The sequence below is a fragment of the Salmo salar genome, chromosome ssa12 (genome assembly GCF_905237065.1).
Source record: "Salmo salar chromosome ssa12, Ssal_v3.1, whole genome shotgun sequence".
Taxonomy (NCBI): domain Eukaryota; kingdom Metazoa; phylum Chordata; class Actinopteri; order Salmoniformes; family Salmonidae; genus Salmo; species Salmo salar.
Genome location: NC_059453.1, coordinates 2,712,501 through 2,733,420, shown reverse-complemented (window position 1 = coordinate 2,733,420; position 20,920 = coordinate 2,712,501). Strand labels below are relative to the sequence as shown.

The window sequence follows — 20,920 nt, the reverse complement described above, 5'->3', positions numbered from 1 at the left end:
AGGAGAGAGAGACAGAGACAGAGAGAGAAAGAGAGAGAGAGGGAGAGAGACAGACAGACACAGAGGGAGAGAGAGAGAGAGACAGACAGAGGAGAGAGAGAGAGACAGAGGAGAGAGATACAGACAGAGGAGAGAGAGAGAGAGAGAGCAGAGAGAGGGAGACAGAGAGAGATAGAGAGACAGACAGAGGGAGGGAGAGACAGAGAGAGAGACAGAGAGAGGGAGAGACAGACAGACAGAATTGAGATTCATTTAGTGCTGACTCGTTCCTTGACTTTTTCACTCTCTGATGTGAACACAGCCATCCTCCTTTTGTGTAATTATGGACTGGTCTCATTAATTTCCCCCCCAAAGACTCTCTGTGATGGGGGACAGAGTGTGTGTGTGTGTGTTGCTCTGTGTGGTGGGGGACAGGGACAGTGTGTGTGTGTGTGTGTGTGTGTGTGTGTGTGTGTGTGTGTGTGTGTGTGTGTGTGTGTGTGTGTGTGTGTGTGTGTGTGTGTGTGTGTGTGTGTGTGATTGTGTTGCTCTGTGTGGTGGGGGACAGGGACGAAGTGTAACCTGTGTGTTGCTGAGGCAACGTTATGGACCCCCCCCCCCCGTGGGTTACCAAGCAACCAAGGGAAACTCAATTTTGAGGATTTAACTTTTTTTCACCCCCTAATCTCCTTCTCCTTTCATCTCCTCCCTCCTTCCATCCTTCTTCCTCTCATCTCATCCCTCCTTCCATCCTTCTCTCATCTCCTCCCTCCTTCCATCCTTCTTCCTTTCATCTCCTCCCTCCTTCCATCCTTCTTCCTCTCTTCTCCTCCTTCCTTCTATTCTTCTCCTCTCATCTCCTCCCTCCTTCCATCCTTCTTCCTCTCATCTCCTCCCTCCTTTCATCCTTCTCCTCTCATCTCCTCCCTCCTTCCTTCCTTCTTCCTTTCATCTTCTCCCTCCTTCCATTCTTCTCCTCTCATCTCCTCCCTCCTTCCATCCTTCTTCCTCTCATCTCCTCCCTCCTTCCATCCTTCTTCCTCTCATCTCATCCCTCCTTCCATCCTTCTCTCATCTCCTCCCTCCTTCCATCCTTCTTCCTTTCATCTCCTCCCTCCTTCCATCCTTCTTCCTCTCATCTCCTCCCTCCTTCCATCCTTCTCCTCTCATCTCCTCCCTCCTCCCTCTCCTCTCCTCTCCTCTCCTCTCCTCTCCTCTCCTCTCCTCTCCTCTCCTCTCCCTCTCCTCTCCTCTCCTCTCCTCTCCTCTCCTCTCCTCTCCTCTCCTCTCCTCTCCACCCCTCTCCTCTCCTCTCCTCTCCACTCCTCCATCCTTCTTCCTGATTCCTTTGTTCTTCCATAAATGACCTCTGCATCAGGGGAGAGAACTCAGTTATTACAGCTGGAGGCCCCTGAGACTGTGTGTGTGTGTGCGTGTGATTTTTCTGTCTGTGTGATGTCAGTGTGTGTGTGTGTATGAGTGTCCGTGTGTGTGTGTGTGTGTGTGTGTGTGTGTGTGTGTGTGTGTGTGTGTGTGTGTGTGTGTGTGTGTGTGTGTGTGTGTGTGTGTGTGTGTGTGTGTGTGTGTGTGTGTGTGTGTGTGTGTGTGTGTGTGTGTGTGTGTGTGTGCGTGTAGCAGTAGGATGAATTGTTCTAGTCTCTGTCTTTCAGAAAAATATTTTAATTTGAGTCCGAGACAACAGATTACTGAGTTACCCCGGCTGAGACAACACATTACTGAGTTACCCCGGCTGGGAGACAACAGATTACTGAGTTACCCCGGCTGAGACAACAGACTACTGAGTTACCCCGGCTGGGAGACAACAGATTACTGAGTTACCCCGGCTGGGAGACAACAGATTACTGAGTTACCCCGGCTGGGAGACAACAGATTACTGAGTTACCCCGGCTGAGAGACAACAGATTACTGAGTTACCCCGGCTGGGAGACAACAGATTACTGAGTTACCCCGGCTGAGACAACAGATTACTGAGTTACCCCGGCTGGGAGACAACACATTACTGAGTTACCCCGGCTGGGAGACAACAGATTACTGAGTTACCCCGGCTGAGACAACAGATTACTGAGTTACTCCGGCTGGGAGACAACAGATTACTGAGATACCCCGGCTGAGAGACAACAGATTACTTATTTACCCCGGCTGGGAGACAACAGATTACTGAGTTACCCCGGCTGAGACAACAGATTACTGAGTTACCCCGGCTGGGAGACAACAGATTACTGAGTTACCCCGGCTGGGAGACAACAGATTACTGAGATACCCCGGCTGGGAGACAACAGATTACTGAGTTACCCCGGCTGGGAGACAACAGATTACTGAGTTACCCCGGCTGGGAGACAACAGATTACTGAGATCCCATGGCTGAGAGACAACAGACATTCTGAGTTACTGAGTAATCTGTTGTTACCCCGCTTGGGAGACAACACCCCGGCTATATGTGTCCTCCTGTCTCTATGCTGGCTATATATTCCACTATATATGTGTCCTCCTGTCTCTATGCTGGCTATATATTCCACTCTATATGTGTCCTCCTGTCTCTATGCTGGCTATATATTCCACTATATATGTGTCCTCCTGTCTCTATGCTGGCTATATATTCCACTATATATGTGTCCTCCTGTCTCTATGCTGGCTATATATTCCACTATATATGTCTCCTCCTGTCTCTATGCTGGTTATATATTCCACTATATATGTGTCCTCCTGTCTCTATGCTGGTATATATTCCACTATATATGTGTCCTTAACTCCTGTCTCCACGTGGTTTGAGCGCGTCTCTATGCTGGCTATATATTCCACTATATATGTGTCCACCTGTCTCTATGCTGGCTATATATTCCACTATATATGTGTCCTCCTGTCTCTATGCTGGCTATATATTCCACTATATATGTGTCCTTAACTCCTGTCTCCACGTGGTTTGAGCGCGTCTCTATGCTGGCTATATATTCCACTATATATGTGTCCTCCTGTCTCTATGCTGGCTATATATTCCACTATATATGTGTCCTCCTGTCTCTATGCTGGCTATATATTCCACTATATATGTGTCCTCCTGTGTCTATGCTGGCTATATATTCCACTATATATGTGTCCTTAACTCCTGTCTCCACGTGGTTTGAGCGCGTCTCTATGCTGGCAATATATTCCACTATATATGTGTCCTCCTGTCTCTATGCTGGCTATATATTCCACTATATATGTGTCCTCCTGTCTCTATGCTGGCTATATATTCCACTATATATGTGTCCTCCTGTCTCTATGCTGGCTATATATTCCACTATATATGTGTCCTTAACTCCTGTCTCCACGTGGTTTGAGCGCGTCTCTATGCTGGCGATTCTTCTGAACTGCGTGACGTTGGGATTGTTCCAGCCCTGTGATGACGTTCACTGTCTGAACAACCGCTGCTTCTTCCTACAGGTACGTTGACTTTGCTCCTTACGTACAATATCCCTTATTTATTTATTTGGACAGTGAAGGTTAACGTTTATATGTAAAAATGTCTCTATACTCCAGCATTTTTTTTAGTTAAAGAGAATCAAGGGTTTCGTATGAGAGAACAGTACAGGCTTGTCATGTTTCATTTGAGGTTTTTTTTCACATCGCATTTACCGTTTAGTAATGAAAAAGCACCTTTCATATCTACTAGGTCCATCTGAAGATGTCAGAAGTTTTTGGACAAATTCACTTAGTGCATTAAAGTAGTCAAAAGTTTAATATTTGGTACAAAATGACTACAGAAGGACGTTAGATATGAATAAACGAAGGAGGCGGAAGGACGTTATGCAACGTTTTAACCTCCTCTAGATGTTGGACAGAACCACTGACCAGTTGAAGGGTTTAACCTCTAGATGTTGGACAGAACCACTGACCAGTTGAAGGGTTTAACCTCTAGATGTTGGACAGAACCACTGACCAGTTGAAGGATTTAAACTCCTCTAGATGTTGGACAGAACCACTGACCAGTTGAAGGGTTTTACCTCCTCTAGATGTTGGACAGAACCACTGACCAGTTGAAGGGTTTAACCTCTAGATGTTGGACAGAACCACTGACCAGTTGAAGGGTTTTACCTCTAGATGTTGGACAGAACCACTGACCAGTTGAAGGGTTTTACCTCCTCTAGATGTTGGACAGAACCACTGACCAGTTGAAGGGTTTTACCTCCTCTAGATGTTGGACAGAACCACTGACCAGTTGAAGGGTTTTACCTCCTCTAGATGTTGGACAGAACCACTGACCAGTTGAAGGGTTTTACCTCTAGATGTTGGACAGAACCACTGACCAGTTGAAGGGTTTAACCTCTAGATGTTGGACAGAACCACTGACCAGTTGAAGGGTTTAACCTCTAGATGTTGGACAGAACCACTGACCAGTTGAAGGGTTTAACCTCCTCTAGATGTTGGACAGAACCACTGACCAGTTGAAGGGTTTTACCTCCTCTAGATGTTGGACAGAACCACTGACCAGTTGAAGGGTTTTACCTCTAGATGTTGGACAGAACCACTGACCAGTTGAAGGGTTTAACCTCTAGATGTTGGACAGAACCACTGACCAGTTGAAGGGTTTTACCTCCTCTAGATGTTGGACAGAACCACTGACCAGTTGAAGGGTTTTACCTCCTCTAGATGTTGGACAGAACCACTGACCAGTTGAAGGGTTTTACCTCCTCTAGATGTTGGACAGAACCACTGACCAGTTGAAGGGTTTTACCTCTAGATGTTGGACAGAACCACTGACCAGTTGAAGGGTTTAACCTCTAGATGTTGGACAGAACCACTGACCAGTTGAAGGGTTTCACCTCTAGATGTTGGACAGAACCACTGACCAGTTGAAGGGTTTAACCTCTAGATGTTGGACAGAACCACTGACCAGTTGAAGGGTTTAAACTCTAGATATTGGACAGAACCACTGACCAGTTGAAGGGTTTTACCTCTAGATGTTGGACAGAACCACTGACCAGTTGAAGGGTTTTACCTCCTCTAGATGTTGGACAGAACCACTGACCAGTTGAATGGTTTTACCTCCTCTAGATGTTGGCAAGAACCACTGACCAGTTGAAGGTTTTAACCTCTAGATGTTGGACAGAACCACTGACCAGTTGAATGGTTTAACCTCCTCTAGATGTTGGACAGAACCACTGACCAGTTGAAGGGTTTAACCTCTAGATGTTGGACAGAACCACTGACAAGTTGAAGGGTTTAACCTCCTCTAGATGTTGGACAGAACCACTGACCAGTTGAAGGGTTTAACCTCCTCTAGATGTTGGACAGAACCACTGACCAGTTGAAGGGTTTTACCTCCTCTAGATGTTGGACAGAACCACTGACCATTTGAAGGGTTTTACCTCTAGATGTTGGACAGAACCACTGACCAGTTGAAGGGTTTTACCTCCTCTAGATGTTGGACAGAACCACTGGCCAGTTGAAGGGTTTTACCTCCTATAGATGTTGGACAGAACCAATGACCAGTTGAAGGGTTTTACGTCCTCTAGATGTTGGACAGAACCACTGACCAGTTGAAGGGTTTTACCTCCTCTAGATGTTGGACAGAACCACTGACCAGTTGAAGGGTTTTACCTCCTCTAGATGTTGGACAGAACCACTGACCAGTTGAAGGGTTTAACCTCTAGATGTTGGACAGAACCACTGACCAGTTGAAGGGTTTTACCTCCTCTAGATGTTGGACAGAACCAATGACCAGTTGAAGGGTTTTACCTCTAGATGTTGGACAGAACAACTGACCAGTTGAAGGGTTTAACCTCCTCTAGATGTTGGAAAGAACCACTGACCAGTTGAAGGTTTTAACCTCTAGATGTTGGACAGAACCACTGACAAGTTGAAGGGTTTAACCTCCTCTAGATGTTGGACAGAACCACTGACCAGTTGAAGGGTTTAACCTCCTCTAGATGTTGGACAGAACCACTGACCAGTTGAAGGGTTTTACCTCCTCTAGATGTTGGACAGAACCACTGACCAGTTGAAGGGTTTAACCTCTAGATGTTGGACAGAACCACTGACCAGTTGAAGGGTTTTACCTCCTCTAGATGTTGGACAGAACCACTGACCAGTTGAAGGGTTTTACCTCCTCTAGATGTTGGACAGAACCACTGACCAGTTGAAGGGTTTTACCTCTAGATATTGGACAGCACCACTGACCAGTTGAAGGGTTTTAACTCTAGATGTTGGACAGAACCACTGGCCAGTTGAAGGGTTTTACCTCCTATAGATGTTGGACAGAACCACTGACCAGTTGAAGGGTTTTACCTCCTCTAGATGTTGGACAGAACCACTGACCAGTTGAAGGGTTTTACCTCCTCTAGATGTTGGACAGAACCACTGACCTGTTGAAGGGTTTTACCTCTAGATGTTGGACAGAACCACTGACCAGTTGAAGGGTTTTACCTCCTCTAGATGTTGGACAGAACCACTGACCAGTTGAAGGGTTTTACCTCCTCTAGATGTTGGACAGAACCACTGACCAGTTGAAGGGTTTTACCTCCTCTAGATGTTGGACAGAACCACTGACCAGTTGAAGGGTTTAACCTCTAGATGTTGGACAGAACCACTGACCAGTTGAAGGGTTTTACCTCCTCTAGATGTTGGACAGAACCACTGACCAGTTGAAGGGTTTAACCTCCTCTAGATGTTGGACAGAACCACTGACCAGTTGAAGGGTTTTACCTCCTCTAGATGTTGGACAGAACCACTGACCAGTTGAAGGGTTTAACCTCTAGATGTTGGACAGAACCACTGACCAGTTGAAGGGTTTAACCTCCTCTAGATGTTGGACAGAACCACTGACCAGTTGAAGGGTTTAACCTCCTCTAGATGTTGGACAGAACCACTGACCAGTTGAAGGGTTTTACCTCCTCTAGATGTTGGACAGAACCACTGACCAGTTGAAGGGTTTAACCTCCTCTAGATGTTGGACAGAACCACTGACCAGTTGAAGGGTTTAACCTCCTCTAGATGTTGGACAGAACCACTGACCAGTTGAAGGGTTTTACCTCTAGATGTTGGACAGAACCACTGACCAGTTGAAGGGTTTAACCTCCTCTAGATGTTGGACAGAACCACTGACCAGTTGAAGGGTTTTACCTCCTCTAGATGTTGGACAGAACCACTGACAAGTTGAAAGGTTTAACCTCTAGATGTTGGACAGAACCACTGACCAGTTGAAGGGTTTAACCTCCTCTAGATGTTGGACAGAACCACTGACCAGTTGAAGTGTTTTACCTCCTCTAGATGTTGGACAGAACCACTGACCAGTTGAAGGGTTTTACCTCCTCTAGATGTTGGACAGAACCACTGACCAGTTGAAGGGTTTTACCTCCTCTAGATGTTGGACAGAACCACTGACCAGTTGAAGGGTTTAACCTCCTCTAGATGTTGGACAGAACCACTGACCAGTTGAAGGGTTTACCTCCTCTAGATGTTGGACAGAACCACTGACCAGTTGAAGGGTTTTACACCTCCTCTAGATGTTGGACAGAACCACTGACCAGTTGAAGGGTTTTACCTCCTCTAGATGTTGGACAGAACCACTGACCAGTTGAAGGGTTTTACCTCCTCTAGATGTTGGACAGAACCACTGACCAGTTGAAGGGTTTAACCTCCTCTAGATGTTGGACAGAACCACTGACCAGTTGAAGGGTTTTACCTCCTCTAGATGTTGGACAGAACCACTGACCAGTTGAAGGGTTTTACCTCCTCTAGATGTTGGACAGAACCACTGACCAGTTGAAGGGTTTAACCTCCTCTAGATGTTGGACAGAACCACTGACCAGTTGAAGGGTTTTAACTCCTCTAGATGTTGGACAGAACCACTGACCAGTTGAAGGGTTTTACCTCCTCTAGATGTTGGACAGAACCACTGACCAGTTGAAGGGTTTTAACCTCTAGATGTTGGACAGAACCACTGACCAGTTGAAGGGTTTAACCTCTAGATGTTGGACAGAACCACTGACCAGTTGAAGGGTTTTAACTCCTCTAGATGTTGGACAGAACCACTGACCAGTTGAAGGGTTTTACCTCCTCTAGATGTTGGACAGAACCACTGACCAGTTGAAGGGTTTACCTCCTCTAGATGTTGGACAGAACCACTGACCAGTTGAAGGGTTTAACCTCCTCTAGATGTTGGACAGAACCACTGACCAGTTGAAGGGTTTTACCTCCTCTAGATGTTGGACAGAACCACTGACCAGTTGAAGGGTTTTACCTCCTCTAGATGTTGGACAGAACCACTGACCAGTTGAAGGGTTTTACCTCCTCTAGATGTTGGACAGAACCACTGACCAGTTGAAGGGTTTAACCTCCTCTAGATGTTGGACAGAACCACTGACCAGTTGAAGGGTTTTACCTCCTCTAGATGTTGGACAGAACCACTGACCAGTTGAAGGGTTTAACCTCCTCTAGATGTTGGACAGAACCACTGACCAGTTGAAGGGTTTAACCTCCTCTAGATGTTGGACAGAACCACTGACCAGTTGAAGGGTTTTACCTCCTCTAGATGTTGGACAGAACCACTGACCAGTTGAAGGGTTTAACCTCCTCTAGATGTTGGACAGAACCACTGACCAGTTGAAGGGTTTAACCTCTAGATGTTGGACAGAACCACTGACCAGTTGAAGGGTTTTACCTCCTCTAGATGTTGGACAGAACCACTGACCAGTTGAAGGGTTTTACCTCCTCTAGATGTTGGACAGAACCACTGACCAGTTGAAGGGTTTTACCTCCTCTAGATGTTGGACAGAACCACTGACCAGTTGAAGGGTTTTACCTCCTCTAGATGTTGGACAGAACCACTGACCAGTTGAAGGGTTTTACCTCCTCTAGATGTTGGACAGAACCACTGACCAGTTGAAGGGTTTTACCTCCTCTAGATGTTGGACAGAACCACTGACCAGTTGAAGGGTTTTACCTCCTCTAGATGTTGGACAGAACCACTGACCAGTTGAAGGGTTTAACCTCCTCTAGATGTTGGACAGAACCACTGACCAGTTGAAGGGTTTTACCTCCTCTAGATGTTGGACAGAACCACTGACCAGTTGAAGGGTTTTACCTCTAGATGTTGGACAGAACCACTGACCAGTTGAAGGGTTTAACCTCCTCTAGATGTTGGACAGAACCACTGACCAGTTGAAGGGTTTAACCTCCTCTAGATGTTGGACAGAACCACTGACCAGTTGAAGGGTTTTACCTCCTCTAGATGTTGGACAGAACCACTGACCAGTTGAAGGGTTTTACCTCCTCTAGATGTTGGACAGAACCACTGACCAGTTGAAGGGTTTTACCTCCTCTAGATGTTGGACAGAACCACTGACCAGTTGAAGGGTTTTACCTCTAGATGTTGGACAGAGCCACTGACCAGTTGAAGGGTTTAACCTCCTCTAGATGTTGGACAGAACCACTGACCAGTTGAAGGGTTTACCTCCTCTAGATGTTGGACAGAACCACTGACCAGTTGAAGGGTTTAACCTCTAGATGTTGGACAGAACCACTGACCAGTTGAAGGGTTTTACCTCCTCTAGATGTTGGACAGAACCACTGACCAGTTGAAGGGTTTAACATCCTCTAGATGTTGGACAGAACCACTGACCAGTTGAAGGGTTTTACTCCTCTAGATGTTGGACAGAACCACTGACCAGTTGAAGGGTTTTACCACCTCTAGATGTTGGACAGAACCACTGACCAGTTGAAGGGTTTTACCTCCTCTAGATGTTGGACAGAACCACTGACCAGTTGAAGGGTTTAACCTCCTCTAGATGTTGGACAGAACCACTGACCAGTTGAAGGGTTTACCTCCTCTAGATGTTGGACAGAACCACTGACCAGTTGAAGGGTTTTACCTCCTCTAGATGTTGGACAGAACCACTGACCAGTTGAAGGGTTTTACCTCCTCTAGATGTTGGACAGAACCACTGACCAGTTGAAGGGTTTTACCACCTCTAGATGTTGGACAGAACCACTGACCAGTTGAAGGGTTTAACCTCCTCTAGATGTTGGACAGAACCACTGACCAGTTGAAGGGTTTTACCTCCTCTAGATGTTGGACAGAACCACTGACCAGTTGAAGGGTTTTACCTCCTCTAGATGTTGGACAGAACCACTGACCAGTTGAAGGGTTTTACCTCCTCTAGATGTTGGACAGAACCACTGACCAGTTGAAGGGTTTTACCTCCTCTAGATGTTGGACAGAACCACTGACCAGTTGAAGGGTTTTACCTCCTCTAGATGTTGGACAGAACCACTGACCAGTTGAAGGGTTTAACCTCCTCTAGATGTTGGACAGAACCACTGACCAGTTGAAGGGTTTTACCTCCTCTAGATGTTGGACAGAACCACTGACCAGTTGAAGGGTTTTACCTCCTCTAGATGTTGGACAGAACCACTGACCAGTTGAAGGGTTTAACCTCCTCTAGATGTTGGACAGAACCACTGACCAGTTGAAGGGTTTTACCTCCTCTAGATGTTGGACAGAACCACTGACCAGTTGAAGGGTTTTACCTCCTCTAGATGTTGGACAGAACCACTGACCAGTTGAAGGGTTTTACCTCCTCTAGATGTTGGACAGAACCACTGACCAGTTGAAGGGTTTAACCTCTAGATGTTGGACAGAACCACTGACCAGTTGAAGGGTTTTACCTCCTCTAGATGTTGGACAGAACCACTGACCAGTTGAAGGGTTTTACCTCCTCTAGATGTTGGACAGAACCACTGACCAGTTGAAGGGTTTTACCTCCTCTAGATGTTGGACAGAACCACTGACCAGTTGAAGGGTTTTACCTCCTCTAGATGTTGGACAGAACCACTGACCAGTTGAAGGGTTTTACCTCCTCTAGATGTTGGACAGAACCACTGACCAGTTGAAGGGTTTTACCTCCTCTAGATGTTGGACAGAACCACTGACCAGTTGAAGGGTTTAACCTCCTCTAGATGTTGGACAGAACCACTGACCAGTTGAAGGGTTTTACCTCCTCTAGATGTTGGACAGAACCACTGACCAGTTGAAGGGTTTTAACCCCTCTAGATGTTGGACAGAACCACTGACCAGTTGAAGGGTTTTACCTCCTCTAGATGTTGGACAGAACCACTGACCAGTTGAAGGGTTTAACCTCCTCTAGATGTTGGACAGAACCACTGACCAGTTGAAGGGTTTTACCTCCTCTAGATGTTGGACAGAACCACTGACCAGTTGAAGGGTTTTACCTCCTCTAGATGTTGGACAGAACCACTGACCAGTTGAAGGGTTTTACCTCCTCTAGATGTTGGACAGAACCACTGACCAGTTGAAGGGTTTTACCTCCTCTAGATGTTGGACAGAACCACTGACCAGTTGAAGGGTTTTACCTCCTCTAGATGTTGGACAGAACCACTGACCAGTTGAAGGGTTTTAACTCCTCTAGATGTTGGACAGAACCACTGACCAGTTGAAGGGTTTAACCTCCTCTAGATGTTGGACAGAACCACTGACCAGTTGAAGGGGTTTAACCTCCTCTAGATGTTGGACAGAACCACTGACCAGTTGAAGGGTTTAACCTCCTCTAGATGTTGGACAGAACCACTGACCAGTTGAAGGGTTTTACCTCCTCTAGATGTTGGACAGAACCACTGACCAGTTGAAGGGTTTAACCTCTAGATGTTGGACAGAACCACTGACCAGTTGAAGGGTTTAACCTCTAGATGTTGGACAGAACCACTGACCAGTTGAAGGGTTTTACCTCCTCTAGATGTTGGACAGAACCACTGACCAGTTGAAGGGTTTTACCTCCTCTAGATGTTGGACAGAACCACTGACCAGTTGAAGGGTTTTACCTCCTCTAGATGTTGGACAGAACCACTGACCAGTTGAAGGGTTTAACCTCCTCTAGATGTTGGACAGAACCACTGACCAGTTGAAGGGTTTTACCTCCTCTAGATGTTGGACAGAACCACTGACCAGTTGAAGGGTTTTACCTCCTCTAGATGTTGGACAGAACCACTGACCAGTTGAAGGGTTTTACCTCCTCTAGATGTTGGACAGAACCACTGACCAGTTGAAGGGTTTAACCTCCTCTAGATGTTGGACAGAACCACTGACCAGTTGAAGGGTTTTACCTCCTCTAGATGTTGGACAGAACCACTGACCAGTTGAAGGGTTTTACCTCCTCTAGATGTTGGACAGAACCACTGACCAGTTGAAGGGTTTTACCTCCTCTAGATGTTGGACAGAACCACTGACCAGTTGAAGGGTTTTACCTCCTCTAGATGTTGGACAGAACCACTGACCAGTTGAAGGGTTTTACCTCCTCTAGATGTTGGACAGAACCACTGACCAGTTGAAGGGTTTTACCTCCTCTAGATGTTGGACAGAACCACTGACCAGTTGAAGGGTTTTACCTCCTCTAGATGTTGGACAGAACCACTGACCAGTTGAAGGGTTTTACCTCCTCTAGATGTTGGACAGAACCACTGACCAGTTGAAGGGTTTAACCTCCTCTAGATGTTGGACAGAACCACTGACCAGTTGAAGGGTTTTACCTCCTCTAGATGTTGGACAGAACCACTGACCAGTTGAAGGGTTTTACCTCCTCTAGATGTTGGACAGAACCACTGACCAGTTGAAGGGTTTTACCTCCTCTAGATGTTGGACAGAACCACTGACCAGTTGAAGGGTTTAACCTCCTCTAGATGTTGGACAGAACCACTGACCAGTTGAAGGGTTTTACCTCCTCTAGATGTTGGACAGAACCACTGACCAGTTGAAGGGTTTTACCTCCTCTAGATGTTGGACAGAACCACTGACCAGTTGAAGGGTTTTACCTCCTCTAGATGTTGGACAGAACCACTGACCAGTTGAAGGGTTTTACCTCCTCTAGATGTTGGACAGAACCACTGACCAGTTGAAGGGTTTTACCTCCTCTAGATGTTGGACAGAACCACTGACCAGTTGAAGGGTTTTACCTCCTCTAGATGTTGGACAGAACCACTGACCAGTTGAAGGGTTTAACCTCCTCTAGATGTTGGACAGAACCACTGACCAGTTGAAGGGTTTAACCTCCTCTAGATGTTGGACAGAACCACTGACCAGTTGAAGGGTTTTACCTCCTCTAGATGTTGGACAGAACCACTGACCAGTTGAAGGGTTTAACCTCCTCTAGATGTTGGACAGAACCACTGACCAGTTGAAGGGTTTTACCTCCTCTAGATGTTGGACAGAACCACTGACCAGTTGAAGGGTTTAACCTCCTCTAGATGTTGGACAGAACCACTGACCAGTTGAAGGGTTTAACCTCCTCTAGATGTTGGACAGAACCACTGACCAGTTGAAGGGTTTTACCTCCTCTAGATGTTGGACAGAACCACTGACCAGTTGAAGGGTTTTACCTCCTCTAGATGTTGGACAGAACCACTGACCAGTTGAAGGGTTTTACCTCCTCTAGATGTTGGACAGAACCACTGACCAGTTGAAGGGTTTTACCTCCTCTAGATGTTGGACAGAACCACTGACCAGTTGAAGGGTTTTACCTCCTCTAGATGTTGGACAGAACCACTGACCAGTTGAAGGGTTTTACCTCCTCTAGATGTTGGACAGAACCACTGACCAGTTGAAGGGTTTTACCTCCTCTAGATGTTGGACAGAACCACTGACCAGTTGAAGGGTTTACCTCCTCTAGATGTTGGACAGAACCACTGACCAGTTGAAGGGTTTTAACTCCTCTAGATGTTGGACAGAACCACTGACCAGTTGAAGGGTTTTACCTCCTCTAGATGTTGGACAGAACCACTGACCAGTTGAAGGGTTTTACCTCCTCTAGATGTTGGACAGAACCACTGACCAGTTGAAGGGTTTTACCTCCTCTAGATGTTGGACAGAACCACTGACCAGTTGAAGGGTTTAACCTCCTCTAGATGTTGGACAGAACCACTGACCAGTTGAAGGGTTTTACCTCCTCTAGATGTTGGACAGAACCACTGACCAGTTGAAGGGTTTTACCTCCTCTAGATGTTGGACAGAACCACTGACCAGTTGAAGGGTTTTACCTCCTCTAGATGTTGGACAGAACCACTGACCAGTTGAAGTGTTTTACCTCCTCTAGATGTTGGACAGAACCACTGACCAGTTGAAGGGTTTTACCTCCTCTAGATGTTGGACAGAACCACTGACCAGTTGAAGGGTTTAACCTCCTCTAGATGTTGGACAGAACCACTGACCAGTTGAAGGGTTTAACCTCCTCTAGATGTTGGACAGAACCACTGACCAGTTGAAGGGTTTTACCTCCTCTAGATGTTGGACAGAACCACTGACCAGTTGAAGGGTTTTACCTCCTCTAGATGTTGGACAGAACCACTGACCAGTTGAAGGGTTTAACCTCCTCTAGATGTTGGACAGAACCACTGACCAGTTGAAGGGTTTAACCTCCTCTAGATGTTGGACAGAACCACTGACCAGTTGAAGGGTTTAACCTCCTCTAGATGTTGGACAGAACCACTGACCAGTTGAAGGGTTTAACCTCCTCTAGATGTTGGACAGAACCACTGACCAGTTGAAGGGTTTTACCTCCTCTAGATGTTGGACAGAACCACTGACCAGTTGAAGGGTTTTACCTCCTCTAGATGTTGGACAGAACCACTGACCAGTTGAAGGGTTTAACCTCCTCTAGATGTTGGACAGAACCACTGACCAGTTGAAGGGTTTAACCTCTAGATGTTGGACAGAACCACTGACCAGTTGAAGTGTTTAACCTCCTCTAGATGTTTGACAAAACCACTGACCAGTTGAAGGGTTTTACCACCTCTAGATGTTGGACAGAACCACTGACCAGTTGAAGGATTTTACCACGTGAACCACGAGATGTAGGATGAGAATAATATTTGTAGGTTTTGTGGGAAAACAGTAGTGTTAGTCCCAGTCTGTCTGTCTGTCTGTCTGTCTGTCTGTCTGTCTGTCTGTCTGTCTGTCTGTCTGTCTGTCTGTCTGTCTGTCTGTCTGTCTGTCTGTCTGTCTGTCTGTCTGTCTGTCTGTCTGTTCGCTGTCTGTCTGTCTTTCTGTGCATCTGTCAATGTGTATCTTATGTGTGTTTTTGTGTGTGTGTGTGTGTGTGTGTGTGTGTGTGTGTGTGTGTGTGGTGTATGTGTGTGTGACACGCTGACGACGGTTATCTTTGCGTTCTTTGCGGTGGAGATGCTGGTGAAGATGGTGATGTAGGATGAGAACAATATTTGTAGGTTTTGTGGGAAAACAGTAGTGTTAGTCCCAGTCTGTCTGTCTGTCTGTCTGTCTGTCTGTCTGTCTGTCTGTCTGTCTGTCTGTCTGTCTGTCTGTCTGTCTGTCTGTCTGTCTGTCTGTCTGTCTGTCTGTCTGTCTGTCTGTCTGTCTGTCTTTGTGCATCTGTGCATTAATGTGAGTGTGTATCTCTCTTTTTTGTGTGTGTGTGTGTGTGTGTGTGTGTTGTGTGTGTGTTGTGTGTGTCTGGTGTGTGTGGTTGTGTGTGTGTGTCAGGCTCTGGACGACGGTATCTTTGCGTTCTTTGCGGTGGAGATGCTGGTGAAGATGGTGGCTCTGGGTCTTCTAGGTAGGTGATATTTTAAAGTGAAATTTCAAAGCTCAGAATAAAGAAATTATGAAAAATTCCTGCTCTAATGCCTCTCATATACCTGCTCTAAAGCCTCTCATATACCTGCTCTAAAGCCTCTCTCATATTCACTCTCTAAATCCTCTCTCATATACCTGCTCTAAAGGCTCTCATATACCTGCTCTAAAGTCTCTCTCATATTCCTGCTCTAAATCCTCTCTCATATACCTGCTCTAAAGCCTCTCTCATACCTGCTCTAAAGCCTCTCATACCTGCTCTAAAGACTCTCACATACCTGCTCCAAACCCTCTCTCATACCTGCTCTAAAGCCTCTCATATACCTGCTGTAAAGCCTCTCGTACCTGCTCTAAAGCCTCTCATACATGCTCTAAAGCATCTCATACCTGCTCTAAAGCCTCTCATATACCTGCTCTAAAGCCTCTCATATACCTGCTCTAAAGCCTCTCATATACCTGCTGTAAAGCCTCTCGTACCTGCTCTAAAGCCTCTCATACCTGCTCTAAAGCATCTCATACCTGCTCTAAAGCCTCTCATATACCTGCTCTAAAGCCTCTCATATACCTGCTCTAAAGCCTCTCATATACCTGCTCTAAAGCCTCTCATATACCTGCTCTAAAGCCTCTCATATACCTGCTCTAAAGCCTCTCTCATTCCTGCTCTAAAGCCTCTCATATACCTGCTCTAAAGCCTCTCATATACCTGCCCTAAAGCCTCTCATAACTGCTCTAAAGCCTCTCATATACCTGCTCTAAAGCCTCTCTCATACCTGCTCTAAAGCCTCTCATACCTGCTCTAAAGTCTCTCATACCTGCTCTAAAGCCTCTCTCATACCTGCTCTAAAGCAACTCATACCTGCTCTAAAGCCTCGCTCATACCTGCTCTAAAGCCTCTCATACCTGCTCTAAAGCCACTTTCATACCTGCTCTAAAGCCTCTCTCATACCTGCTCTAAAGCCTCTCATACCTGCTCTAAAGTCTCTCATATACCTGCTCTAAAGCCTTCCTCATACCTGCTCTAAAGCCTTCCTCATATACCTGCTCTAAAGCCTCTCATACCTGCTCTAAAGCCTCTCTCATACCTGCTCTAAAGTCTCTCAAACCTGCTCTAAAGCCTCTCATAAACCTGCTCTAAAGCCTCTCTCATACCTGCTCTAAAGCCTCTCATACCTGCTCTAAAGCCTCTCTCATATACCTGCTCTAAAGCCTCTCATACCTGCTCTAAAGCCTCTCATACCTGCTCTAAAGCCTCTCATACCTGCTCTAAAGCCTCTCATATACCTGCTCTAAAGCCTCGCTCATACCTGCTCTAAAGCCTCTCATACCTGCTCTAAAGCCTCTCTCATAAACCTGCTCTAAAGCCTCTCATACCTGCTCTAAAGCCTCTCATACCTGCTCTAAAGCCTCTCATACCTGCTCTAAAGCCTCTCTCATACATGCTCTAAAGCCTCTCTCATACCTGCTCTAAAGCCTCTCATACCTGCTCTAAAGCCTCTCATTTGTATAGTAGAACAGGAGACGTTTCTATAGTAGAACAGGAGGCGTTTCTGTAGTAGAACAGGAGGCGTTTCTATAGTAGAACAGGAGGCGTTTCTATAGTAGAACAGGAGGCGTTTCTATAGTAGAGCAGGAGGCGTTTCTATAGTAGAACAGGAGACGTTTCTATAGTAGAACAGGAGGCGTTTCTATAGTAGATCAGGAGACGTTTCTATAGTAGAACAGGAGACGTTTCTATAGTAGAATAGGAGACGTTTCTATAGTAGAACAGGAGACGTTTCTATAGTAGAACAGGAGGTGTTTCTATAGTAGAACAGGCCTAAATGTCATTCTTGTTCCTGCGTGTATAGACGATGTAACGTATCGTAGATGATATACCAGGGTGATAAACTCAGCAGAACGCACCCATTGGGTAAACACTGCCTGGCCTCCAGGACATCTACAACACCAGGTGTCTCAGGAAGTCCAGGAAGATCATTTAAGGACCCCAGCCACCCCGAGCCACGCTCTGTTCTCCCCGCTTCCAGCCATCTCGAGCCACGCCCTGTTCTCCCCGCTTCCAGCCACCCCGAGCCACGCCCTGTTCTCACCGCTTCCAGCCACCCCGAGCCACGCCCTGTTCTCACCGCTTCCAGCCACCCCGAGCCACGGCCTGCTCTCAGGCTGCTGAATAGACACCACTAGTCAGCTGTTTCTACCATCAGGCTGCTGAATAGACACCACTAGTCAGCTGTTTCTACCATCAGGCTGCTGAATAGACACCACTAGTCAGCTGTTTCTACCATCAGACCATCAGGCTGCTGAATAGACACCACTAGTCAGCTGTTTCTACCATCAGGATGCTGAATAGACACCACTAGTCAGCTGTTTCTACCATCAGACCATCAGGCTGCTGAATAGACACCACTAGCCAGCTGTTTCTACCATCAGGATGCTGAATAGACACCACTAGTCAGCTGTTTCTACCATCAGGCTGCTGAATAGACACCACTAGTCAGCTGTTTCTACCCCCAGACCATCAGGCTGCTGAATAGACACCACTAGTCAGCTGTTTCTATCCCCAGACCATCAGGCTGCTGAATAGACACCACTAGTCAGGTGTTTCTACCATCAGGCTGCTGAATAGACACCACTAGTCAGCTGTTTCTATCATCAGGCTGCTGAATAGACACCACTAGTCAGCTGTTTCTACCCCCAGACCATCAGGCTGCTGAATAGACACCACTAGTCAGCTGTTTCTACCCCCAGACCATCAGGCTGCTGAATAGACACCACTAGTCAGCTGTTTATACCATCAGGCTGCTGAATAGACACCACTAGTCAGCTGTTTCTACCCCCAGACCATCAGGCTGCTGAATAGACACCACTAGTCAGCTGTTTCTACCATCAGGCTGCTGAATAGACACCACTAGTCAGCTGTTTCTATCATCAGACCATCAGGCTGCTGAATAGACACCACTAGCCAGCTGTTTCTACCATCAGGCTGCTGAATAGACACCACTAGTCAGCTGTTTCTATCATCAGAACATCAGGCTGCTGAATAGACACCACTAGCCAGCTGTTTCTACCATCAGGCTGCTGAATAGACACCACTAGTCAGCTGTTTCTACCCCCAGACCATCAGGCTGCTGAATAGACACCACTAGTCAGCTGTTTCTACCATCAAACCATCAGGCTGCTGAATAGACACCACTAGTCAGCTGTTTCTACCATCAGGATGCTGAATAGACACCACTAGTCAGCTGTTTCTACCCCCAGACCATCAGGCTGCTGAATAGACACCACTAGTCAGCTGTTTCTATCATCAGACCATCAGGCTGCTGAATAGACACCACTAGTCAGCTGTTTCTACCATCAGGCTGCTGAATAGACACCACTAGTCAGCTGTTTCTATCATCAGACCATCAGGCTCCTGAATAGACACCACTAGTCAGCTGTTTCTACCATCAGGCTGCTGAATAGACGCCACTAGTCAGCTGTTTCTATCATCAGACCATCAGGCTGCTGAATAGACACCACTAGTCAGCTGTTTCTACCATCAGGCTGCTGAATAGACACCACTAGTCAGCTGTTTCTATCATCAGACCATCAGGCTGCTGAATAGACACCACTAGTCAGCTGTTTATACCATCAGGCTGCTGAATAGACACCACTAGTCAGCTGTTTCTATCATCAGACCATCAGGCTGCTGAATAGACACCACTAGTCAGCTGTTTATACCATCAGGCTGCTGAATAGACACCACTAGTCAGCTGTTTATACCATCAGGCTGCTGAATAGACACCACTAGTCAGCTGTTTATACTATCAGGCTGCTGAATAGACACCACTAGTCAGCTGTTTATACCATCAGCTGATTGGTTGTAGCTGATTGGTTGTAGCTGATTGGTTGTAGTTTCCCCACAGTTAATTTGGTTGAATGTCACTGATTTAAAGACTTTATGCGTATTAGTAAATGTTTGATTATTTAATGTATTATGAAATGTTACCTATTCTAATACTGTGGAGGGAAACTTTTAATAATTTACTGTAGCGTAGTTTAAATTAATGTTTAACTCTAATTAATTCATATTGTTCTTATTAACATGATTTAAATACATGTTTCTACCTGTAATATTATTATTAATATTAATAATTGTATTATTTTTGTAGGTCAGAAGGGTTACCTTGGCGACACCTGGAACAGACTGGACTTCTTCATCGTTATCGTCGGGTCAGAACACACACACACACACACACACACACACACACACACACACACACACACACACACACACACACACACACACACACACACACACACACACACACACAGTTGTCACGCTGACATTAAACATGACACCATTTTAGTATACAGACTGTGTGTGTGTGTGTGTGTGTGTGTGTGTGTGTGTGTGTGTGTGTGTGTGTGTCTGTGTTAGGATGGCCTCATGTTTAATGCCAGTGAAATGTCTGGCCGAATTTGGGTCTGTAGTGACGCCTCTAGCCGCTGAACCAGGGTCTGTAGTGACGCCTCTAGCCGCTGAACCAGGGTCTGTAGTGACGCCTCTAGCCGCTGAACCAGGGTCTGTAGTGACGCCTCCAGCCACTGAACCAGGGTCTGTAGTGACGCCTCCAGCCGCTGAACCAGGGTCTGTAGTGACGCCTCCAGCCGCTGAACCAGGGTCTGTAGTGACGCCTCCAGCCGCTGAACCAGGGTCTGTAGTGACGCCTCCAGCACTGAGATGCAGTGCCTTAGACCGCTGAACCAGGGTCTGTAGTGACGCCTCCAGCACTGAGATACAGTGCCTTAGACCACTGAACCAGGGTCTGTAGTGACGCCTCCAGCACTGAGATGCAGTGCCTTAGACCGCTGAACCAGGGTCTGTAGTGACGCCTCCAGCCGCTGAACCAGGGTCTGTAGTGACGTAGATTAAACCTATTCCTGGACTAAAAGGCTTTAGTTTCCCAGACACAGATTAAACCTAGTCCTTGATTTAAAGGCTTTAGTTTCCCAGACGCAGATTTAACCTAGTCCTGGATTTAAAGGCTTTAGTTTCCCAGACGCAGATTAAACCTAGTCCTGGACTAAAAGTCTCGGTTTTCCCAGATAAAGATTAAACCTAGTCCTGGATTAAAAGGCTTGGGTTTCTCAGACACAGATTAAACCTAGTCCTGGATTAAAAGGCTTGGGTTTCCCAGACAGATTAAACCTAGTCCTGGATTAAAAGGCTTGGGTTTCCTAGACTCAGATTAAACCTAGTCCTGGATTAAAAGGCTTGGGTTTCCTAGACTCAGATTAAACCTAGTCCTGGATTAAAAGGCTTGGGTTTCTCAGACAAAGATTAAACCTAGTCCTGGACTAAAAGTC

The 20,920-nt window shown here is 46.5% G+C and overlaps 1 protein-coding gene across 1 annotated transcript in view; it reads left to right on the top strand.

The window, feature by feature from the left end:
- The first annotated feature begins 3,243 nt into the window (after window positions 1-3,243).
- Window positions 3,244-20,920, top strand: part of LOC106590977 (voltage-dependent T-type calcium channel subunit alpha-1H) — a 59,001-nt gene continuing 41,324 nt past the window's right edge. The window contains exons 1-3 of the mRNA XM_045692036.1: window positions 3,244-3,423; window positions 15,485-15,557; window positions 19,723-19,783. Of these exons, the coding sequence (XP_045547992.1) occupies window positions 3,244-3,423; window positions 15,485-15,557; window positions 19,723-19,783 (314 nt within the window). The remainder of the gene's footprint in view (window positions 3,424-15,484; window positions 15,558-19,722; window positions 19,784-20,920) is intronic.